Source organism: Podarcis muralis, chromosome Z (assembly GCF_964188315.1).
Source record: "Podarcis muralis chromosome Z, rPodMur119.hap1.1, whole genome shotgun sequence".
Lineage (NCBI taxonomy): Eukaryota > Metazoa > Chordata > Lepidosauria > Squamata > Lacertidae > Podarcis > Podarcis muralis.
Window position 1 is genome coordinate 40,991,301 of NC_135673.1, and position 26,241 is coordinate 41,017,541.

A 26,241-nucleotide genomic window follows, 5' to 3' on the forward strand; every position below is an offset into this window, starting at 1 on the left:
ATTGTTAATAATAATAATAATAATAATAATAATAATAATAATAATAATAATATTTATTTATACCCCATCCTCCCTGGCCAGAACCAGGCTCAGGGCAGCTAACACCAGTAAAATTACAGTAAAATCATAATAGGGGGGAAAACCCAATTTAAAATACAGGTTAAAATGCAATTTAAAATGCAGCCTCATTTTAAAAGTAGCCCATAGATCAAAACCATAAGGGAAGGGAAAACATAAGGGTCAGACTGAGTCCAAACCAAAGGTCAGGTGGAACAGCTCTGTCTTGCAGGCCTTCGGAAAGATGTCAAGTCCCACAGGGCCCTGGTCTCTTGGGTCAGAGTGTTCCACCAAGTCGGGGCCAGTACTGAAAAGACCCTGGCCCTAGCTGAGACCAATCTAACCACTTTGCCACTTGGGACCTCCAAAATGTTGTCTTTTGTGGACTTTAAGGTCCTCCGCGGGGCATACCAGGAGAGGCAGTCCCATAGGTATGTGGGTCCTAGGCCGCATTCTGAGCATTCTGTACTTTTATCTTCACTGCATTAACTGTTCGATTTTTCATTTTCTGTTAATAATGGTAGCTTCTCACAAACACTTATCAGAACTACCTGTCTCAGCCATGTCTTTGCCCCCAGCAGACCTTAGAAGTGATATAAAGATTTGTGCCTCTGCATTAAAAGCTCCAGTAAATAAATGCATTCAATATATAAGGTAAAGGTAAAGGTACCCCTGCCCGTACAGGCCAGTCTTGACAGACTCTAGGGTTGTGCGCTCATCTCACTCTATAGGCCGGGAGCCAGCGCTGTCCGCAGACACTTCCGGGTCACGTGGCCAGCGTGACAAGCTGCATCTGGCGAGCCAGCGCAGCACACGGAACACCATTTACCTTCCCGCTGGTAAGCGGTCCCTATTCAATATATACATTAAGCCAATTGCACGTACAATGTAAAGTAAACGTAAAGGTACCCCTGCCCGTACGGGCCAGTCATGACCGACTCTGGGGTTGCATGCTCATCTCACTTAAGAGGCCGGGAGCCAGCGCTGTCCGAAGACACTTCCGGGTCACGTGGCCAGTGTGACGAAGCTGCTCTGGCGAGCCTGCACCAGAGCAGCACACGGAAACGCTGTTTACCTTCCCGTTGGTAAGCGGTCCCTATTTATCTACTTGCACCCGGGGCTGCTTTCGAACTGCTAGGTTGGCAGGAGCTGGGACCGAACGACGGGAGCTCACCCCGCCGCAGGGATTTGAACTGCCGACCATACGATCGGCAAGTCCTAGGCACTGAGGTTTTACCCACAGTGCCACCCGCGTCCCTACACATTGCATGTACAATGTAATTGTGCGTTAATACAGGCAATGAAATTGCTTAGGTCTGCTGGTTTCATTTACCAAGTTCCCAGTCCTTTGAAACTTGCTACGAATGTTGGATGTAGAAGTACAGGGGTGGAGAAGAAATACATGTTGATGCTTGACATTCATTGACAACTTATCAATATTTAATATATTTAATACAAACTGACAGTACATAATATGTGAACAGTTCCAGGTTCATTCTCCAGCAGCATCTCCAGGGAGGGCTGGGAGAGACCCCTGTCTGAAACCCAGAAGAGCTGCTGGCAGTCAGTGTGGGGAATGCTGAGCTAGGTGGACCAGTGAGCTAGGTGGACTTGGCACGAGGCAGCTGCCTATATTGCTAGCTAGCACTGGACCCAGGCATTCTTCATTATCTCACCGGTACAAGGACATAACTCACCAGTACAAGGGTATTTCTTCTTTCTTTTTCTTTCTTAAAAGTGATTTGTGGTTTTATTTACAGACAACAAGGAATATGATGCCTATCTCTCTTACACAAAAGTGGATCCAGACACACTGGACTGCGACAACAGTGAAGAGGAACAATTTGCCCTTGAAATCTTGCCAGATGTTCTGGAGAAGCATTACGGTTACAAACTCTTCATTCCGGACAGGGACCTGATCCCTACTGGGAGTAAGTACCTGTCACCTTGGGGTATGAGACTACCTGTGCAATTCTGCTAAGCAGGGCTGGCCCAAGACATTTTGCTGCTGCAGACAAAACTACTGGCTCCCCACCACTGCCAGTTCCACTGTGTGCCTGCCCTTGTGTGCCCCCCACCAGTGGTAGAAGGAGGAGGCCAACAAGTGCAGGGCACGCTCCAGGGAGGTCAGATCTGCAGCTGCTCCCAGCTGTCTGGAGTCTGCCACCCTGAGGCAACTGCTCACCTCAGGCATAGGCCAGCCATGCTACAAAAAAAGTGCATGCTGATTCATAAGCTTCCGCTTCCTTTTTCTACGGCCCTCTCCAAAATGAAATACAAAGGCCCAACAACAATGAGGCATGACTGATGAGCTTTACAAAAGGGGTAGCTGCTGAGCACAGCTTTAAACCAAGGCCAGGGAATCTGTGGCTCTCAGAAGTTGCTGGACTGCAACTCCCATCGCCCCTGCTCATTCATTGGCCATGCTAGCTAGGGTTGATGGGAGCTGGAAGCCAACAACACTTGGAAAGGCATGGGTTCTAGACAACCTGCTGTCAAAGCTAAAAGGTAGAGACTCTGGGTCAGAAAAAGGCTACTTGGTAAGGAAGGAAATTCTGGAGAAGACAATCTCCTGGTGACTGGCCATGCCAGCTCTAGGTTTTGGAGGGCCCTGTGGAACGAGGTAACCCATAAGCTTATCTCCACTTCATTGGTGTCCTCACTGCCTTCAGGCCCAGGCTGCACAACTGCCCAGTGAAAAAGTGCAAAGTCTGCCACTCCTTGCTGTACCTGCCTCTTCACCTGCCCTCTCTCTGCATGCAAGCTTGGTTGGTGAGCAGCACAGCAAAGAGGAGAAGCAGAGCCTGGAGACTCTGTGAGTTGACAGTGGGCCCTTTGCAAAGGTGTGGATCTTGGAAGGTGCCCAATGATGTCAACCTCTGAAATCAGTTTTGTCAATTACAGTGCCAAGGTCTAGCAAAAATGCAGCTCTTATTTGCTTTTGCTTTTACATTTGTCACATTCACTTCTTTGTTTGTTTGTGGCATTTATACCCTGTCCTTTGGCCGAGGAAGCACCTTCTAAATATCAATAGTAAGATGGTCCCTGCCTCTGGCTCACAATCTAAAAAAGCCACGGCACACAGGGAAGGAGGAATGAGAGGGAGGGAGAAGCTCAGACACAAGTTCTTAAGAGTTTTAGTCCTGATAACACAGAGCAGGTGCAACGTCCAGGCCATTACATTTTCTACAATCATGTTACACCAGAAAGAAAAAGCAGGCAATTAGACCCTGTGAATTTCTGTGGTATCAGAATGGCTTCCATCCACTAACCCTTCTACTGTGCAAATAAATGTCCCTTTCCTTTACATCTTTTGCATTTAATTTCCACTGACACTAAGACATAGTGATCAGGTTTTCCCCTCAGGATGAAAGTTTTAAACTAGGATTTAAAGTGTGTTTTCAAGGGGATCTGGTTAGTGCTGTTGCAGAAGTAATATGCACCATTGTTCGTTTTAATACTGGAAACTGTGGAGGATTTGCATGAAGGAAAATATGTGAGGGGCTTATAGCAAACTTCCTAACCATAGTTAGGCAATTGAGAATATTCTATCTGCACTCTGCCTGTGATAACAATTATAAAATGCAAACAGACATTAAAAAGAATTAACAACAGGAGAAATCACCCCCAAACATTTGTTAGTATTAAAGGGTATGTTTTAACAGCTTAGCCAAAGATTTTATTACTTTATTATTTGCAAATACCCTTTCTCTAAATTTCATTGGGTAGATTAATTTGATGAAGGTAGTAGTAGCAGCACTGATCCTAATTAACCCCAGATGAATAGGAAGTCGAGCTGTTTGTCCCTGGAACTTAGCAACCGATGGATTTTGGCACAAATAGCATGCAGAAAACAGGTTGTCTTTCTGCCTTTTCTATAGCATTCAAATTAAGTTAACAACATGATTTTGGGAGCCAAGGGAAGAGAAGTGTTACAACCTGTTCTGCCATTGTTCAAGTGAACACTGGTGTGCATGCCATTGTGCAAGACTAGCCCATTACCTGCTTGGGAAATGCTACTAAATTCATTCAGGACTAGAGTTCTCATGGCCTATGGACCACATTCAGGCCTCCAGAGTAATTTCATTTGGCTCTTGGTGGCTCTGCCAAATCAGGTTGCATTTTTTAAAAAAAAAAATTTTGCAGACATGTTTTCTTGTAAGGGGGTGGAACCAGGCACCATATGTATTGCATACCAGGGGCTGCCACCCCTGCTCACTCCATTAGCCAACTCTGCCTACCCCTTTGCCCTTCCCACACACCTGATCAAAACCTCCTCCCTTTACACTTCATCCACCCCTCAGATATCCCCAACGGCTTGTCCCAAGCTCCTCCTGCCCCAGGCACCACGCCCATTTAAAGGAGCAGAGTGGTGCTTCACACAGCAGCTTGCTAAACCACTGTGTGAAGCACCTCGTGCCCCTCCCACCTTGCTGCAGAAACATTTAATGAAGGGAAGTAGACTGTATGTATGTACATTTTTATTGTATTGGTATCCCATTCATATTTTGGAATGGTGAAAGGCCATTGCCCCTGTGCCTATGTAGCAGGTCTTTCAAACTCATCCTCTATCCCTGTCACATACTATGACAGGGATGAGAAATCTGGTGCCTCCCAGGATGGTAGGACTCCAATTCCCATCAGCCCCAGTCAGCATGGCCCAATGGCAAAAAGGTGGTAGGAATTGTGGTCAAGCAATGATGTGATCCAGAAGACAGTTGGACAGATCTCTTTTGGTCCCCTCAGTTTCTCATTTTTCCAATTGTAAATTCAATTCTCCACATTTCTACTGCAATTTGCAGTTTTTCTTAGGGGAAAAAACTCCTTGTGCAAATTTATCAGCATTTTAGTGAATTGTCTCCTAATATACACATTTGCATATGCACTTAAACTAATGTACACACTGCCCCCTAAGAAGTGCGTCACAAAATTTAGAGGCATGCGACTTCAGAGGATGCCCATGGTTCAGTTCTCAAATCGTGTTCGAAAAGGTGGATTAGTAGGTCCACCTTTAAATACAAACTGAATCAAATTTCTTCCCCAAATCTACCATGTGTCCTTCAGATGTTTCTGAACTTCACCTCCCATCTTCACCTGCCAGCATCCAGGATAGTCCAGGATAATGGGAGATGTAGTGCAATAGCATCTGGAGAGCCAGCAGTTACCTGTCCCTGATGTAGCCCAACAGCCCTATCCTGCATGGCCAATGATCAAGGATGAGGAGAATTGTAGTCTAGCAACATCCAGAGAGGCACTTGTTCCTCATTATTGGTGTACTGCTGTTCTGAACCACAGGACCAAAGGAGGACTTGTCAGAAAGCTTGGCTGCAGGGATACCAAAGAAGGATGTTGAAAACTCCAGATTGATCAGTTCTAGTGCTTTATTAAAAGAAGGTGTAGACTTACAGCAGATCAGCTTGCCAGGTCTCCCAGCCTTTACAGACACGGGACAGACACTGCAGCAAGGAGATGGCTTGTTCTCATCGAAGCAAACATGGACACATCCTTTATGAACAAAGCAACATACGCCACTTTGGCCTAGACTTTCCATCACTTCACCTGACCAGATGAGGGCATAGGTGGCAAACACCCAAATCTTACAGATAGTTTCCCCTTCTTGGGTTCAGAGCCCAGCACCTCAAGCCCACAGATAAGATTAACATCAAAGCAAGCCAATTAGTCTATATCAAAGCAAGTGAATATAAACATATCTGAGCTCATTGTTACAGCAACTACCAATTAATTGTGGGGTTATTTTGAGTAGCACGATGGTGGTTGCAGAGCCTCCAGAACAGTTCACCTTTGGTTCATCACAACTGCTTATCTACACGCAGACACATAACAAGTTAAAACACACGTGAGGTATAACTATGCGCTCCATGAAGCCTATTATGGGAACAATTATTTTTTGTTTCATGTACAGCTGCTGTTTTTCCCAGGCGTAATTTGTTTTTGTTTTTTAAGGAGTGAGCAGAATCAAAGTATTTTAAGTCACAATTATTATTATTTTCTATGAAGAGAACAAATGCTTCAAATGAATCGGCATCCTTGCAGGTGCCTCTCTCTAGACGGGATGGCATTTTCCTTTGTGTCCACCTGTCATTCAGGCACTGCAGCAAAGACTCATCAGCATAATTTCAGAGAGTCATTAACCATCATCAGAAATATACACTACCTGAGGACGTCAGCTCTCATTGCTAAGCATTGAGTGATATATCCTGTCACTTCCATCCCTTGCAACTGGGACGATTCATGGTTTTTGAAAGGATTTTGATTCTTTCATGCAGAACGGAAGGAATGCTTAATCTCCACCAAATGATGACAATGCAGAATATGAATTTGAAAGCAGGCAGCTTGGGGTTTCTTTTTAAAAAAATTTTTAAAGGAAAACCCTGAGTTTGCAGTAAATAGACCCCTTATTTCTAGTGGGGAAATAAAACTTCCTTTCTAAGTCAATACCTGAGGTGCCTACACCGTTATTCATGGAGGACAGGCCAATGATTAGGTAAGTAGAACCTCCACATTCAGAGCAGTATACCTTCTGATACCTGATGCTGAGGGCAAACAATGCTACTCCAAACTCTCTCTATTAAAAAAGACTTGCCCACTAAGATGAAAGACAGGAAACGGCTGGTGCACTGGTCCTTTTCTAAAGCTGCCGTGATCTGTAAAAACAGGCATTGCCATCTTGCTCACACCAATGACTTAATTCTTTCTCACAAAGGAAAGGTTAAGCTTGTTGGATTGTGCCTTTAGGTCTGGCCTCACAAGCCAGCCGGAGCTTCCCCCTGTTGCTCTTTGCAAGCCTGTGGATTTGGCCAGGGTGACAAAAGACAGGGCATTGGGTTCCACCTGCTACCCTTGAGGAAAGATGCTCAGCAAGAAGGGGAAGAGCCGTGAAAGTAAGCTATCAGTTCTGACTGCAGTGCCAGCCCTGGGGAAAGGCATGCTGAGCCTAAGCCTTTAATGCCTTGGTTGTCTCAGTGTCCAGTAACATTTTTCTTGTTTGCATAGATGTGTACACAGTGGAAGCAAACTGCATGGCTGTAGCCACCACAGCACAAAATCTTGAGCTGCAGAATGTGCTGGTGGTGAATCTACACCTTCAGGGCTTGCACGGGACACTGTGCCACCTGAGGTGCTTCACTGATGCCCTCTTATTTATATTGCATTTTTGTTCTGCCTTTTCCTCTAAGAAGTTCCTAGTGGGTGAGGTGCATGTGTCACTCCTCCCCATTTTATCCTCACAACAACCCTGTGAGGCTGAGCCTCATGGTTGAGTAGGGATCTGAGCCCCTGTCTCACAGGTCCTCTTAACACCAGTTCTCTCTCTCCACCTGCTGCCACCATCTTCTGCCACTGCTTCCCCACCACCAACCAGCTGCCACTCACCCACCAATTGCCACCTCCCAGGACCCCCAGGACCACACTTTCCTATCAGGGCTGCACTCTGAGGAAGGCATTGTGAGTCAGGTGGCCTCAGACAGCACCTGTGCCACAGCTGTCCGCAGGAACAGCAACTAGCAGATGTGGTGGTGATGAGAAAAGGCAGCTTTGCAGGTGGGAAATTGGGTTGGGGAGATGCTATCCACACACCCTTTTGCTCTGCCACCTGAGCCACACAGTTCATTCTGGCTCACTATGGGGCTGCTCCTGATCCCTACCAAAGATGAATCTCAGTGCTGTCAAATAATTGGTCATAATTTCACTTAAGGGTCAAAGTCGGTCTTATTTATTTTATTTTATTTTATTTTATTTGGTATGTTTATAGACTACCCTCTTCAGTATAAAGTATTCTTGCATCTTTTTTAATAGTACAGATAATAAACTGGTGGTCCTCCAGATCCTGTTGTATTCCAACTCCCATGAGACCCAGTAAGCATGGCCAATGACCAGTTATGGTGGGAGTTGTAGCCCAGCATCTACTGGAATGGCAAAACTTCCTGAGAACTGCCATAAATTTTATGCCATGGCGAGGAATAGCCTTTCCATTTTCTTTATCCCCAGCACCTGGTATTCAGAGGTATCCCATTTCTGAATATGGAGGTTCTGTTTAACTGTCATGGTTTAACTGATGGACACCCATGATCATACATAACCATTTTGGAAGACACACACTGGAAAGAAAATTCTTTGAGGAAAGAGGCACGGTGGTTGTTCGCCATTTAATTTTTTGAGCCTTCTGGACAAGTGACCATTTCCACATCTCACAGCAACAAATTACTAATGGTTTTGTTTTGTTTTGTTTTTTATAAAGGTGAAGAAAATGTTAAAATGGCTTATGGCCTTCATAAATTTAGGAAAGTGTAAGCATGTGTTGTGTTTTTATACTGCTGATGGTACTAACATACCTTTTGTCAAATTGTTCTTTAGGGCAACATATATCCCAGCATAGGCACTGAATTCAAGGGGCCGAGGAACTGTGGGCCTCCTCAATGGGGGTTTGGGGGGGCAGGGCCCCCCATTGTTGGAGCCAGGCACAGAGTGATGTCAGGACGATGTGTGACATTGCACACGTAACGTCAGGATGTTATACATGTGATGTCAGGACGTTGCGTTGGGCGCCTTCAGTGTGCTTCAGAAGATGGCGCCTCTGAATCCCAGTCCATTTATTAGCTACATTCAGCAATTAATCTGTTTGTATCTGATCTGGAAAGGGGTTAGCACATGAAAAAATTGCTTACATGGAGTCCAAATCTCCATGCCAATATCTTCAGTTTTAACAACATTCTACTCCCACTCCTATTTGCAGTGTTTGTTCGGAACCTGGTGGAGTACAATACTCTCCAAAGTGATAATTGTGCTCCCAAGAGCTTGTTCATACTGTCCCCCTTGCACCCATAAGAACAGAGTGGTCCATTGCAGCCCACTTGATTTTGCTTACTACAAAGCAGCTCGAGATACACTTGTGCTTTAGCATCAGACACATTGCTGGAGGTGTTTTCCCTCTGCACAGCTTCATAAATATGTGATAGAACACCAATGTAGCTGAGTTTTCCTATTTACTTCAACTGAGGAGCCAGTTCCATTGAAGTGAGTGGGAAACTTTGTCACACAGGTTTTCCAAGTACAGGTTGGAGCAGCTGCAAGAAATACTGTATAGGCATTTCCACCTGTGCAATAGTGGTGGCTCTTCAAAGTCCACCAAGATCACAGAGATGGAAAATAAAGGATCTAGGCTGTTCTGAACTTTAGCAAGCAGTCTAATGGAAATTTGCCTAAGCGACTAGAATTCCACTTTCAATTTGCACCAGAAAAGATGCATATATATCACAGATGAAACTGTGGCTCATCTATATCCAAAGCTAACCCCATAAGTGTGGACAAGCTTTCAACCATGATGTGGATTTTTAGTATTGATTGATGATTGATTGATTGATTGATTGATTGATTGATTGCATTTATATCCCAATGAGCTTAGGGTGATGTATATTGTTCTCCTCCTCCTCATTTAATCCCCACAGCAACCCGTGAGATAGGCTAGGCTAAGAGGCAATAACAAGCCCGTGGTCACCCAGTGAGTTTCATGGCAAGTGGGGATTTGAAACCTGGTCTCCCAGATCCTAATCCAACACTCTAACCACTACACCATATTAATTCTGATTGATCCATTTGTGATCAACCCATCACCCCCCCCCCCACACACTTTGTTCACCTATGTTTATTTCTGTGCCTTTGCTAAGAAAATAGGCCCTGTTTCTGTGCTGCAGTTTGTCCAGTACCCTGGGAAGGTGTCAGGGAAGGGGGTGGTCAGTAAGGGTGAGAATTTATCCTTAATCTCTTGTGTCACAGTGAGGCATTGAATAAGGCTTGCAAGCTTCCAGCACCATGTTGTTCTTCTGGGGAGGAAAGCAAAGCAGATGCACATGAATCTATGTGGGCAATTTGTGCTGCATCTTAGCATGTGGTTGTGTTACTCTCCACTTCATACAAAGTGTATATAATGCAGTTTGAGGACAGTGCTTCAATGGCAAACTGATATTTGCACTGGAATGGACCCTAAAATTCAGTGGAATCATTAGGGCTTTCACCAGAGTTTTGATAGGCTCGCTGGTTCCCTCTCCCATCCTTCTTTGTGATAAGAATCTAATAAAAAGAATTGAATATTGATGTACATTTGATCCTATGAATCAAGATGATGGTGCAGCAGTTAAGAGTCTTCTACACCAATAATTTGGCAAAACAGTGGTATGAAGCAGGAGTGGGGAACCTTTGTCCTTCCAGATGTGGTTGGACTATAACTCCCATCACCCTGTGTCATTGGCCATGTGGAATGTGGCTGATGGGAGCCACAACATCTTGAAGCCCACAGGTATCCCTGAGGCTTGCACCTACTAGCCCATAAAACCACCAAACCATTTATTATCATTACCATTATTTGCTGAACCGCACAACCAAAACTGTATGTGGGATGAGTTCCACCTGGAACAACCCCTACAATGTGCTCTTTCTTCTGCAGGCTCTTCTTCCAACTGGTGCCCCTATCTTCCAATGGAAGGAGAGTTGAAAGAAGTAAGTAGAGAAGGACTTTGGCTAGTCCTCCTCTCCACCAGGGGGCATGGGTGAAATGGGAGGGGATTGTCTGCCCAGCTCTTCTTGTCTGCCCTCCTGCCAAAGAGGTATCTATGGGGACAGCAAGTCACTATTACAGTGAAGCTGTCTGGATCATGGCGGGGGGAATTATTTGACATTTGGAAAATATATTTGCCATGTGCTTTATAATAATAATAATATCATGGAACAAAACTGGTTCAATATGTTGGCTCTAAGGATCCATTTCCTGTCATATTTACAATCCAATGGAGGGCAACAATCAGGCTGGGCAATGGCTGGCTCTTAATTCATACATAACCCAACTTTGTTTCCATGCAGTTTTATTGCTATTATGAAAACCTAAATGGATGCAGGAGAACTTTTGAGGCCTTATTTTGAATAAGTTTCACAATATATGGAAATAATATAGGGTGCAATTTTATTTTATTTTAAAACCCCACTTGTTTTTCGTCCCTCCTCTGGCCTGGGAACCAAGTCCTACTCAGAGTAATTCTTGTTATTATTCATTTATTACATTTGTAGACTGCCGTTCATCCAAAGATCACAGGGTGGTTTACAACATAAAAATACAAAATGAAATCCCAAGGTATATAATCAAAACAAAAACAAACCAGTAACCCACAAACAGATTTAAAAGACCAGACAAAACTCTGGTTATAGAGAACTGTTTTCACCTGGTGCCTAAAGATATGTAGTGAAAGCATCGGGCAAGCCTCCCTGGGAGGAGAATTCCACAGACAGGGAGCCACTGCAGAGAAGGCCCCGTTCTCGTGTTGCCACCCTCTGGACCTCTCATGAAGAACGGCCTCGGATGATGTTTTCAGGGTCTATGTTGGTTTATATTGAGAAAGGTGGTCTTTGATGTATAGCATCCCTAAGACATTTAAGGCTTTGTAGGGCAAATCCATCACTTTGAATTGGGACACTTTGATTGGCAGCTAGTGCAATGGGGCTAGGATTGGTGTCATGTGCTCAGACTTTCTCGTCTCAGTGAGCAACCTAGCCACTGAATTCTGATCCAGCTGAAGTTTCTGAACCATCTTCAGAGGCAGCCTCACATATAACACAATGCAGTTATCTAATCTAGAGGTTACCAGAGTATAGACAACAGAAGTTAGGCTATCCCTGTCTAGATAAGGACATAGCTGGGCCACCAGCCAAAGCTGATGGAAGGCCACCGAGGTCACCTGAACCTCATGCAGTTGCAAAGGATCCAGCAGTATCCCCAAGCTATGTACTTGCACAGAGGGAATGTATCTCCATCAAGAATAGGACACCTCCCACCCATCCTGTCTAGGGAACAGTGTTACCTGGAATGAACTTGTTGGCTTTCATATAGTCCATATGTGGCAAGACAACAGCCTGACAACAGTAAGGTTACCAGATTTTTTCCAATGAATCCAGGGACACTTATTGTTCGCTATGTACATGTGAACACTGAAAAGGCAGTAAATCCGGGGACTGTCCCCAGGAAACGGGGACGTCTGGTGACCTTAGAAAACAGTCCATATGTGGCAAGACTCACCAATTCTTATATGCTTGCCTCTTAACTGCTGAGCCCAATTCAAACTGCTGATGTTTACCTTTAAAGCCCTGAAAAGCTTGGGACCAAAGTAGCTGGAGTACAGTGCATGTTCCCATACTGTCCTTCACCATTAGTACCTTAAGATCTTAATTAAGGCCCTTCCCTGAGTGGTGTGGCTTGCTTGGAAGTGCTCTTCCTTTAGAGCTTTAGCTGGCCTTGCTGTGACAAGCTCTTCAACACCAGGTTAATACTTTGTTTGCTTACACAAGTGGGCTGTGTTTATCTTTCTCCCAACATATGTCATCAAACAAGATGGCCCAAGCAGTTTCTGTGTCAAAATCAGGCCTATTGAAATCAAACCCATTGAAATTAAAGGGACCTAAGTTAGTAATGTCCATTAATTTCAGTGGGTGTACTCTTGAGTATGACTGGCATCACGAACCAGCCGATACTTTTGTGGGGTAGGGCTAGGAATCTCTAATAAAATTCTCTGCCCACCAAACTGCAATGCCTGTGATTCTTTGGGGGAATATATCTGCAGTTTAAATATAGGAACAGAAACATTGGAAGACATTGTTCCACTTTGCTTAGTGTTGTCTACACTGACTGGCAGCAGCTCTCCAGGGTTTCAGCCTGCAATCTCCCCGAGCCCCACCTGAAAATGTTGAGAATTGAACCTGGGACCCTCTGTGTGAAAGGCAGGTGCTTTACCACTGAGCTATGGCCCTTCCCCGATATGACCTGAGTCTATAAGTCTGAGTTCCAAAACTCTGTGCAGTGGAAGGGAGTGATTGTCTTGTCAATAGTAATCGGGGAGGAAAATTTAATATTTTGTGTATTTGGTTAACTGGCTCTCTCTTTGTCCTTCAATCTCTTTCTTATTGAAAAGAATAGATTTGGACAGTATCACTGGATCATCATAAACAGCAAATTCCCCATTGTGGCCTATCCTAGGCAAGAGCAGTTCATAAAATATCTATAAAACGCCACCTGCATTTGTATTGCCAGATAATTCCTCCCTGAACCCATCTCCAGTGTAAATGCACACACCTTAAAACATTCTTATCTTATGTGTCAGAAGCATTTTCAAAAATGGTTGCCTGAGCTGGCATTCCAAAATTCTCATTTGACTTACAATAAATATGCTTTACCAGCATTATATTGATATGTCAGCAAAGCAATGTGTACTCCTGTGCTTTTTCTTAAAAAAGCAAATTAAATTGAAACTGTGCACCAAGAAAAACTAGAAAAAATAAACTTTATATTTCCAAACAAATAAATTTTGCAAATGTATATATTTTTCCTTTGTTTGCATAATTTATTCTGTAGTTCCTGGTCATGCAGGGAGAAGCAATGAAACAGAAGTGGTGTCATGATCCTGAGCTTGTAGGAAGACTAGAAAATGGAAAGGGGTGGACCTTTTTCAACCTGAGGGCCACATTCCCTACTGATTGATCTTCCAGGGGCCACAAGCCAGTGGTGGGTGGGGCTAGAAATGAAAGTGAGCAGGGCAATTAATGTAAATTTTATTTTCAGCAGTCAGCTAGTTTCTACACACACACCTTTATCATCTATCCAGACAAGCAATTCTAGCCAGGTAAAACACTCAAGGTGTGTTACCTGGAAAGGAAACAGAGCAGGGTCAGTAGTGTGACTGGGGAAAGTTGTGGTCTAAGGAGAGTTCGGAGGGCAAGCAGGCTTATAGAGCCACATTTGAATTTGAGGCACAGCTGGCTACGGAGCCAGAGGCCTAAATTCCTGGGACCCATATCTTAGGGGAAGCTAGCAGATGTTGGAATAAGTGCCAGAGATGGGGTACCAACATTCAGCCAAAGCCCAGAGCTAACATGGAACATTTTAGAGCCTTCCCAAGCCAAAGGAGACAAACCCGCCGCCTGGGGGTGGGCGTGGGGGTGGGAGAGGAAGGCATCCTCTTCCAGGCTGTTCTTCAGTCTGCAGCCCTGATCAGCTCAGTGCAAGAGGCAGCAGGTTGAAAGCTTCCTGATTATAATCATGGTGGCTCTCAACTTGTGCTCAGCTCTCCAAACTGGGCCCCAGAAAACTGCCAAGAGATTGCCAGGAAGAAGGACTCAGAAGTGACAATCCAGGGATTAGACCCAGTAAATACCTTGCTGTGGTTGAAGCAAAAGCAGAGGAGTCTGGTCTATTTGCATAAATGGGGCACTGCCCTACCAGCCTGTTCTCTGCCAGCCCTCCTCCTTATGGATGGCCCTGGGGTGGTGGTGCTTGTCAGCTTCTTCCTCCTTAATCCACGTAGAACTCAGCAGGGAGGAAGGTGGTGTCAAAAGTAGAATTAGTTGTTTCATGCACTAATTGTGCAGGAGTCTTAATGCTGTGCAACAGAGGAATCCAATTCAACAGCTGTGCTAGTGGAAACTTCTTGTGAAACACATTGCACAGTCTATTGTGGAACAAAGTTACCAGCAATCTGCTTGTGTATTTCATTGCACAACAGCATTCCACTGGCTCAAAATGTTTCTCCATCAGAACAAGTATACCACTACGTGACATCACCTCATTGGATACAACACAAAGTACATGCACTAGTAAATTATGATTTTCTGTGACTCCCATGCACATGTCCATGGCCTGTTTGGAGATGTGCATTTGCTCTTCGCATTTGAGGCGTTTTACTGCAACAAATACATGTAAACCACTAGGATATCTGTGAAGCAAGAGATGACTGATCTACCTGGGCAGAAGCTCATGCCTTCTTCACAGGGTATGTGAAAACAGAGAATGCTTAAGACATAGAGAAGGCACAGTCATCTCCTGAGATGTGCTCTTGAATAATCTAGAAAGACTGTAGAGCTGACCAAGGTATAAGGGAGCGGTTACCCCCTACTTAAATTGCAAGGCTAGTTTTTTCATTGTTACTTTGGTGCAGTGTATATTTTTCTCTATTTTACTGTCTTTCTGCTCTTCCTGTTTACAGCATACCTTGACGATCTCTCCAGATGCATAGAACAAAGCCGAAGACTCATTATCATCCTAACTCCGGATTACGTTCTCAGGAGAGGGTGGAGTATTTTTGAGATGGAAAACAGACTGCATAACATGCTTGTCAGTGGAGATATCAAAGTGATTTTCATTGAATGCCCTGAATTAAAAAGCAAAGTGAATTACCAGGAAGTGGAATCTTTAAAGCACACTATTAAACTTTCCTCAGTCATCAAGTGGAATGGTCCAAAAAGCAACAAACTGAATTCAAAGTTTTGGAAGACCTTGCTCTATGAAATGCCTGCAAAGAAAAAAGAGGTTTTATCTCGGCGCCAGGTCCTAGATTCTGCTGAACAGGGACTCTTTGGGGATCTTCAGGGGGTGCCTTCCATTGCTGTGACGGATACCTCTGCTTCCTTGGTTGCATCTCAGGCCGACTTGACCGATTACCAACAACCGGATCCAGTGCAAACCAGACATTACTGCAGAGGATATGAGTATGACATGCAGTCTGCAACCTTGCCGTTAGCCGCCATAAGCAGTAATCACCACACTTACTGTAACATACCCCTGACGCTATTCAATGGACAGCTGCCTCTTAATAGCAGCATGAAAGAAACACAGGAATTTCATAGGAACAACCCCCTGCTACCATTGTCAACAAGGGAGCTTAGCTTCACCAGCGATATATGGTAGCAAAGATATAAGCATTTTGAAACTGATTTATCAAGCATCAGTGAGACAAATTATTAAAAGGACCTTGAACCCATATAACATCAGGTGCCAAAATATTTTGCCAAGTCACAAGTAACACACTTTTTGTACTTGAACCTCTTTGTTTACATTTCAAAAATTATTAGCAAGTGGTGGAGGAACCTACTTTTGTAGTTCACAAATAAGTTCATATCTTTTAATGTACAGTTTTAATGCTTCTTTATATGAAATAGATATATATGAGGGCATTGGAGAGTATTTTGAAGTAGAGTTTACAGCCTGACAATGGAGTGACATTTAATGCTATATGTGATAGTCTGTATTTATATATTAGTAATTCAGAGATATAAATGGATTTTTTTTTTAATAGAAAGAGCATAGGTAGGTAAGAACAACAACACAGTTTGAAAATTTGAAACATAACAAGCTACAATGAATTATTGTATTTTCAAATCATGCCTGGAGGACACATTCCTGTAAAGGAAATATTTTAGGACATCTTTCTTATAAGATAATCACCAATACGTTTTGGAAGGTGGTCCAGGTGAATGAACATTTGCAGGTGTTGGCCTCTAGTTTTCATTCAGCAAATCCTACGCTTGGAGAACACGTTGTCCACTTCACTTCCTCCATCATTTCATTCTCAAGATATTTCTCGATTCAACTCAGTGGCTGCCATTGTGTTTTTCTTAAAGAAATTAGGACATTTAACAACAGTTTTCTTTCTGTAGGGTTTTTTCTTTTAAACTTGTTTAAACTGGCTTTGCAGGTTTTTAAGAACTTTCTCCCTTTTGCATTTTATGTACCAATGGTATTGTCTTGTTAACCAGCTGCCGATTGGAACATTTCTTAGACTTCTTGACCTTGTAAAATTTGTATTAATGGTAATGTAAGTTTTGCACAGGAATATTATTATTCCCCCCTCCCTCTGTTTTCCAGATTTAAAGGTGTAACAGCTTACAAATTGGCATTTGACAGAGAATGTCAGCAATAGAAAGAAAATAATACAGCAATACTCACAAACAAAAGTGCTGCATTGTTCGGGTTACCAGTGGTATAACTTCAGTCATATTGATAATCATCTGAAACAGAAGGAGAATTTGCATCCCTTGGGTACAACGCTGTAAAAGATTCGTTCTGAGCAAGTCCCATTGCATTGCTTTCAGTGGGCTACTTAGGATCAGTGGTGGCTGGTGCCCATTGAGATTGTTGGGGTGGAAGAAAAGAAGATGGATTGCAAGTGAAACCAGAGCCAGTGACTGGCATGGCCACCTCCTGACTGGGTGCCTGTAAAAAGGCAGGCAGGTGCTAGCTGAGGGCAGGCAGGTTGGTGAAGCAATGCCCCTTTTGCCCCAATGGACCAGTCACCACTGGTTCTTTTTTTACAAGAGCAACGTGGTTGCTGTTCCATTGTGGCTCCATCCCATGCCACTTCAATAATGTTATGAGGAGTTTCATCACAGGGGAAGGACCAACAATATGGCTGCATCCTGCAACGGTAGTGCCTGTTCTCGGCAGTGTGCAGACTCAGAGTGTCCTCATGCTAGGAACCCTGTGGCCTGTCCTTAGGAGTGGGTGGAGCTGACAGTTTCAGTTTCTCTCAGCTTCAGATTTTTCCAATCATAAGTTCAATTCTCCACACTTTTACAAGTTTCTTTTTTAAATCTTCCTGAAAACCCATCAGCTGCTTAGTGCAATTTTGCATTAGTATACACATTTTTGCAGAACACCCCGCCGCCGCCGCTCCCACCGCCAATATGTATGCTTCTCCTTTTTGTATGTTATTTTATTAATATATGTGTTTCTACCCACATTTTATCCTGGTATGTGTGTTTTTGTACAAATCAAATCTTGGCTGGAAAACTGCATTGCAAAACACAAGAGAAGTGCCCATTTCAAAGGATGGTAGTGTATTAGGTTCACATATTGTTTCAGAAAGTGCGAATTAGGTCGGTTCACCTGTAAATACAAACTGAATAAACTTTTGTCCCCCATTCCTACCTGTCCCACGTGATTTCTCCCACTGTCACAAGATAGGCTCTAGAGGGCAGTGATATAAGTATTCCAAGACTGGATAATTTCCCCCAACACCATCTTGCTTTGCACTGAGCACTTAAGAATCTCAGAGCTGGCATGGGAGAATTATCCATCTCTCTTCACTTCTGGTTATCCGAGTTAACATGTTGCCCAACCAAAGACTGAACACCTTTTTCTTTTTCTTTTAATTTGGCCCTTGTAAACCACTATTTTGTCCCTGTTTCCTGCACTGTGGGACGTCTTGTTCCAATAAGCTCGTGTGAGTCACTAACATGATCACTCTTGAGGATTTAGAAGTTCTCTAGAAGTTCAGCCTTTAAATGAGTGCTTGTGGTGGATGTACCCTGATTCTAGCCTGCATGCAAAGAAATACATATGTACGAATACTAAGGCATAGTTACATCAGCAGAGTATGTGCTGCAGCAGCGGAGGTATGTTTTGAATGGTTGATATAACATATTTAGTATAGGACGTTGGGTAGGGCAGTGGTGCTTACCTGACCAAGCAGGTGGGTCACTGCTGCTTACGAGGAGGGAGAGGGACAACACGGTAGGGAGGTCAGCACTGTGCAACGTAATTGTTCTCTTCAGTATGATTGCACAACGCTAACTTCTCTACCACCTTGCCCCTCCCACTTTCCTAGTAAGCAGCAATGAATTTGCTGCCAGGATAGGAAAGTGCTGCTGCCCCACCCTCTGCTACTGCTACTGCTAAGCCAAACATACACCTCATTGGACAGGGCTACTGTAGGGTTAAGTAACACAGCAGACCAGAACCTTTAGCAATGTGTGGAAAAAACAGCAGAGCAGCCTACAAAGCAATTGCTAGCATAAGAATTAGGATATTTCAGATGTGTCGCTATTTTCATCTGAGAAGTGTTGGAGGATATGAATTATGTATTAATTTAATACATTTATGAATCAAAACAATACGAATTAATTTCCCTTACCTTGCCTGAAGGTGGGGCTCAGCAGATCTTGGCTTGCCTTGGTAGCCGGTCAAACTTTGTTCTCACCATGACCCTGATGTGTCTCCAAAGCAAGGAGACAGGGTCTTCTGACACTGACCTGAGCTCTACTCCCAGCACAACTGTAGTGGGATGGGTGCTCATCACCATTACACTAACCTTTAGGCCAGAGGTGGGGAAGCTTGAGAGCCTGAGGACGGCATTCCCTTCTGGAAAATCTTCCAGAGCACCTGTGCCAGTGGCAAAAGTGGGCAGAGCAATGAATGTGAATTTAACTTTTGTATAGCAGGATAACTTACACACACACACACACACACACACACACACACACACCTCTGTCCTTCTTCCATGGAAGCAGCCAAGCAAAAACTTTTGTGCGAAGTTGTGGAGCAGAGCCACATACCCTGCAACATTACTTTAATGAAAATTGGCATGAGTGTCTCTTGGCGCTGCAGCGCAAATCAGCTTGCGTGGAGGAACAGCTCTTTTGCTCCATTAATGTAAGAGCTGGCATTTACCAGATACTAACTTTGTGTCCTGTATGTTTAATGCACCATCTTGTATGCATCTCCTAGTTGGCAAAAGTAGAGCTTATATTAATGTCCTTGGTTGGGTGGTGTGCATATGCTGCAATGAATTCCATGCTCATCGTGCATGCTTAGTTTCTGCAGAGAACTATCAATACTTACCAGAAAGAACTGCTGTCACATTGAAAACTGGGAGTCTCTTATGTACTTGTAATTCCCCTGTGTTGACAGAATGGTTTGCATTCTGAGATCCCCCTCCCCTGTGCAAGTATGTGCCAACTTTGCAAAGCCAGCTGGGGAGTTTCCTGTTTGGAAAGGAAGTAACAATGGGATGCAAACCTGGCATTTTTGGTCAATGTGTGCACTTTTACATACATGTACACAGGAACATAGGGAACTGGCCAATATTGAATCACAATGTACAGCTCAGTATTGTCTACACTATAAGTGACTCTCCAATGCTTCCTCTTACAGAGCTAAAATTTTCCAGAGTGTCTTAACAATAATTCTCTCTCCTCAGGGAACTCTCAGATCTGTAGCTCTCTGTGGGGAATAGGGGTCTCATAACCACTCTCAGCACCCTTAGCAAACTACAGCTCCCAGAAGTTTTTGGGGAGAACCATAACTGTTGAAAGTGGTATCATAGTGCAGATGGGGCCAAGCAATAGATTCAGTTGATAGCTTCCATATAACTATAGAATGGCATAGAAAGCACTTGAGGCATCTACTTAGGGACAAGAGAGAAGTTTGATTACAACGTAAAGAGAGCTCACCAAACACTTTCTGAAAATATTCTCTAACCACAAGAATGCCAAAAATAAATAATTAGTGAAAATAACATACAAAAGGCATCCTATGGAAGGGGAAATTGTGCCTGCTAATTGTTTTTGCCAGGCATTATTGTGTACAAAAATGAATATAAACAGAGAAATGTGCATGAAATTGCAAAATGAAAATGCACAATAATATGCATGCAAGTTGTTGTGGTGTTTGGGGGTGGGGGTGTAAGGCCGAGCATTTAAGCATAGGATGACCTGAACTTAAGGTTGGGGAAATGAAACATGAAGAGAAACCAAAAGGGACAGATTTATCCAGCTCAGCATCTCTTACTTGGTTTAGGAAACATAACTGTGCTGCCTATATCCAAACACATATCAGGCATGCAAAAGCTTGGAAATGCATGCCTGGAGCTGCAGAAGACAGCCCTCCATGGCATTCCAGATGTTTTCACACTTTTTTGCTTTGGATAAGACATTTGCTTCTTGCCAATTTACTGGGGAAGTTTATCACCTTGTTAAGCTGCCTCTGTAAGAGTTGGCATGGGCAGCAGTCACAAAATGGATGGCCCAGCATAACACAAAATCACTGGTGGAGGAAGAGGCGTGCGGGGGGGAGCGCACCGCCCCTGGCAGCGCACTCCCGGTGGGGTGCCATTGCGGCTGCCCCCCATCTGCGCTGGGTGCCATGCCCCTATGGGTGGTGCACCATGCCCCCATGATGCGCACCACACCCCTATGGGCAGAACACCATGCCCACAGGACACGCACCAGCCCCGCCCCTGCCTGCTCTCCGCCCCCCCCCCAAGTGCTGGAGCATGAAGCTCCACCACTGCACAAAATGACTGCCATGTCTAAAAGAGCAGTAAATGAGATTGAAGCACAAACTGCTGGGGTACGTCCACCACCACCATCAACAGTGGTGAAGAAACACTTCACCAGTCACTGCTTACAGGGAGAAGCTCTTTGTCCCTCTCCTCACACCAGAACAGAGACAATGGTGGGTGTCCAGTCCTGGAATTATCCAATGAAATTTGGTCATGTTTAATCAGGGGGATTCAAACAGGAAGAGCAAGCAGTCACATGTGCTCTGTGGATTTTTAAGGGGATAGTTAGTAAGACCTTTCAAAGGCATCATAGGCTGTACTGGGAGGCAAACTGGCACCCTTGGGTGCATGTTGTCTACCCCATCCTAGGTTACGAAGCTGGCCTTGTGACACTGGCCAGCAGACCAGTGAGCCAAGGTGCACATGATACAGAATGGCCAGTCAGAGTTCGCCCATCACTCGCTTGAGAGGGAGAGGGAGATTTGTGGTGGCAGCCAGAAACCTGCCTGAAGATGGAACATGGCAGATGGGCTTCAAATGGGACATCTCCCTTCATGTGCTTTAGCAATCCTAGGATTAGGGGAGAGGCAGCTTCCAGGTGCCAAGTTCCCTCTGCTGAAACTCTTCTACTCAACTGCAAAAGGTACAGGGGCCCAGCCCTCTCTTGCATCTGGTCTCAGATGCTTGTATTTTGCAGGCTGTTTTGACGAGTAAATGTATGTCACTGCCACCAAGTAAACAGCCGTCTGAACTCCCTTTGAAATGGTCTCAAGTGGCTTTTTCCATCACCCACCTATTAAAATATTAAACAAGTGCCAGTGTGTGCTGTGAAGAGCAAATCAATCTGCTGTCCCAAGATACATAAGAACTGACCCCAATAATCCATCCACTCAAGTCCTGTGCTCCTCTGTAGCTACTTTCCCAGGGCTTATCCTGTAATCCTTAAAATATGTTTTCAAGTGCTATTCACTTCTCCTGTTGCTAGAATTGTTGGAAGTTTCCCCCTCCACTCCCTGTTTCCTGTCTGCTATGCATTCATTTTATCCCAACACAAAACTATGAAATTAATTTTAATTTATTACACAGCACAGAACTCTTAACCTTTGTAGTCTAACTCCCAAGGCACGCTAGGTTGCATAATATATTTTTCTATGGAGTGTCAAAGAGATCATTATGCCATTATTACCCCTATATCACAAGGGAGAAATGAGATTTTCAAAAATTTCACTGTTGTGGGTTGTTGTTTTTTAAGAATCCTACTTCCCAAAATGTATTTACACTGGTTTATGTTCTTGTAAATGGGAAAATGTGCAGCTTATAATGACTGGGAGAGATGAGGAACTCTCTATGAAAAGAGCTGTATATGGTTAAATGAAACTGTGTTTTTCATTCATTTTCATTTCCGCACTGTTTAAGCTCTGGTTCATTCACAAGGAACATGGAGCACTATATTGAGCATGAAAATAGATGCAAGGACTTCTGCTTTGTTGATCAATTATTTTATTCTATTTTGCAATGATCAGAATGTGAGCATCCTGTATTTCAGGAGCCGTGGCCATGATCCATTAAGTTGACCTTCAATCGCAAAATATATTTTGCCACTGTTTGGTAGAGTTGGGGGAGAAATTCTGTTCAGTTTCCATTTAAAGGTGGCTCTATCAAATTCACGCTTTTTGAAACGGGATGAGAACCGAAACACAGCCATCCTTCAAAATTTGCATTATGTGGCGTTTGCGATGCAGTCTGCCAACCAATAAATGTTTATGAAAAAGAAATGCATTTATTGGAGAAAGTGTGCACAAAATGGAATGTTTTCATGAAAAAAAAATACAAAAATTGCTCGTGAAAAATGTGCACATTGGTCAAAACTGCAGATAAACGTGTGTATATTAGGAGCAATTCAGACTAAAATGCTGATGGGTTTTCATGACGATTCTTCTTTTTTAATCAGAAATTGCTCTAGAAATGTGAAGAGCTGAATTTATGATGGGAAAATGAGAAATGGAAAGAACTGAAATTGACAGATCCATCCATTTCCTACTGTACAGTGATCTCTTTGAATATAGTTTTCCTTTACCATTTTCACTAAGTGTTATGATTGTCTTCTGTACCTCTGTATCTCTATACCTTAGATCTAGATAACATCAGAGACTTTGAAGTTGTGTATTCCGTAATTCAACAATGTACAGTGGTACCTCTGGTTACGAACTTAATTCGTTCTGGAGGTCCGTTTTTATCCCAAAACCGTTCTTAACCTGAAGCACCACTTTAGCTAATGGGGCCTCCTGCTGCCGCCACGCCGCCGGTGCATGATTTCTGCTCTCATCCTGGGGCACAGTTCTTAACCCGAGGTAATATTTCCAGGTTAGCAGAGTCTTTAACCCGAGGTGTTTGTAACCTGAGGTACCAGTGTATACATAACTTGGAATCTTGGCATGACGAAATGGCTCCTTGACATTCACTTGACAAGGACTCTCTCAACCAAATGGAAGGTTATGGGCATGACTTACCAGCCATTTAAACTAAAATATGATTACATCTTTCCCTTCACACCCAATTGGTAGAGACATAGCACAGAGGCTTTGCATACTCTAGGATCCTGCAAGAGAATCTCGGGTTAAAAGGCTTGCATAGCAACTGGTGAGGAAAAGACACTACAACTCAGGTCACATTCACCTATGGGCAATCTCCAGAAACCACATTCTAGCAGTGGGCAAGGCTAGAGGCAAAAGTCGGCAAAGAACCACATGTCAATTCTACCTTTGTACAATAGCCAAGTTTCTACACTCACTAACACACCTTTCCCTTTCTAGGCTTATCAATCCAATGCCATAGTCAAGCCAGGCAAAAACACTTGAGAAGGGTGCTAAACAGAAATGGTGAGGGTTGTAGCCTGGGCAAAGTCCTGAGAGCCAGCTAGAGAGGCTTAGCCTCCCAGCCTGAGGTCTCATGTTCCCTCCCGGGCCTGTGCAGAGTGGGCTGGGAGACAGCTGGGTACACTTGCTCCAGGCCTCAGAGGGGTTAACCAACTGGGGGACCCCACCAGGGACTGGCCATTTTTTTCTTTTTAGTTCATAGTTTCATTCTAACAAGATTCCTGCCCTGGGCCTTAGACAAGCCCTCATGAGGCAAATACTATGACGTGGTGTGAAGCAATTTCGTATGCATTTGAGAACCTATGGGTGATATCCAACTAAGTCATACTCAGTGTAGACACGCCGTAATCAGTGCACCTACTGTAACACTGAATGTCACCCATTGTTTTCAAGGTTGATTTATACAGCTGTACAGTGGTACCTCAGGTTAAGTATTTAATTCATTCTGGAGGTCCGTTCTTAACCTGAAACTGTTCTTAACCTGAAGCACCACTTTAGCTAATGGGGCCTCCTGCAGCTGCTGCGCCACAGGAGCACGATTTCTGTTCTCATCCTGAAGCAAAGTTCTTAACCTGAAGCACTATTTCTGGGTTAGCGGAGTATGTAACCTGAAGCGTATGTAACCTGAAGCGTATGTAACCTGAGGTACCACTGTATATTCAATTCCTTGTCATGCTGATTTATTTATTTTTTTCATTTTCATTTGCTTTAAGCTTTAAACCCCACCACAGGTAATCCTGTTAATTATCCTCATAATATTTCCAGGTTCCTTTGGGTGCAAGACAGATAGATATTTTATTATTCATAGAAGGTGGATTCTAAAATTCACCAAAAACAGAAGTGTGCAGAAATACACTGTAAACAAAAAAAAATCCCTCACAAGAGGGATTGGGATTTCAGTGTTCTTCAGCTGTCCTGGGAGAGTTGCACTGTTGCCCACTTCACAGAATTCATTTAATGAACAATTGTCTCAGAAATGTTAGCTCCCATAGATTTTCAAACATGGCATTGCCAGAGCCAATCACTAAAATGAATGGTGAGAATACAGGGCTTTTGAATATTTTATAAGTGATGGAGAAAATTGCACAATACTTTACAGAGGAAACAAGAAAAGAGATGGGAGAGTGCAGTAATTCATTGTGTTCCTACAAACAAGTGAGGAATGTTGATTCTGTTTTTCTTGCTGTTGAGGAACACTTAACCTTCCGTCCCTTTCTTCATTAAGCGTTGGGCTGAAGTACCAATTTGAGTCCAATGTTTAGACGACAGTGAAAAATGCCAGGTTTCTCATGCACACATAATTACAAGAAAGGAGCATTTAATATTCACAAAGACGGTGATGTAACATGCATTCAACCTGCTTGAAGACAATTAAAGCAGAGTTTAATGGGATCACTTTGAAGGGAAAACTCAAAATATTTGAAGCCAATCAGAAGTTCCCTCCTTCTCTCTCTCTCTTTCTCTCCCCTCAAGCCATTTATGATTTAAATTGTAAAGTGGGAAACCTGCCAATAAAAGCAGGTAACAAGCTGCCAGCATTTTATTGCATTGCAGTATAGCCGAGCTGGAATATAAATAAGTGTTTTACAAAGGTAGTGGGATCAGGAGATAATCAGATTAGGAAATTTAGGTGGTGAAAGGTTACCACAATTTAAAACAGAGCCTAGTGCTTGCACCAATATTTAGCATATAAAGATTTATGTGACTTAGAAATAAAAATATGAGGAAATATGGGGAACTGCTTTTGCATCCAGTTGTTGTAAGTGAGTAGGCCAGCTAATAAAACAAGGGCATTTTTATCAAGTGGTTTGGGCAAGTCATGCTCTCTTAGCTTAATAACCACCTCAGAGGGGCTCTCTGAGGCTAAACCGTTCCTGTGAATTCTATGGAGGAAGGAATGAACTACAGCCAAGGATGTCTCCAAGTTCAATGACACTCTAGGAAAAGTACTCTCTGACAGTTGCTTTGGATAAGCTTTGGGTAGGTAGCACATCTCAGTGGTACAGCATGCACTTTTGCATGCAGCTGATCCCCAGGTCAGTTCCACGAATTTCCAGGTAAGTCTGGGAGAGAACCCAGTCTGAAACCCTGGAGAACTGCCGCCAGTCAATGGAATTGGTGTAAGGCATGTTTCCCTTGGATATACCTGGTGGCAGCAGTTCACCAAGGTTGACTAGAAGGTGCTGTTTTAATTTATCACTATGACCTGGACTGGGGTTTTTTTTAAAGGAAATTGTGGTTCTCACACCCAGCCACCTGGAGAGCAGGGAATCATCAGGGCTCGTGAGTTCTCCTATACCCCCGGCAGCCAGTAGTGCTACCGGGGAAGAATTTGGGGGTAGAAGTCATAAGCCCCCACAGAAGAAGAAGCAATGCTCTGTCTCCAGGCTTGAAGGCAGCATGCTTCCAAATACCAGTTG

At 43.7% G+C, this 26,241-nt stretch overlaps 1 protein-coding gene across 2 annotated transcripts in view; it reads left to right on the forward strand.

Annotated features, from left to right (window-relative positions):
- Window positions 1-18,325, forward strand: part of IL1RAPL2 (interleukin 1 receptor accessory protein like 2) — a 480,231-nt gene extending 461,906 nt beyond the window's left edge. For both annotated transcript variants that reach the window (XM_028715697.2, XM_028715698.2), the window contains 2 exons: window positions 1,818-1,988; window positions 15,093-18,325. In XM_028715697.2, coding sequence (XP_028571530.1) covers window positions 1,818-1,988; window positions 15,093-15,793 — 872 coding nt within the window. In that variant the 3' untranslated portion in view covers window positions 15,794-18,325. The remainder of the gene's footprint in view (window positions 1-1,817; window positions 1,989-15,092) is intronic.
- Window positions 18,326-26,241: the final 7,916 nt, after the last annotated feature.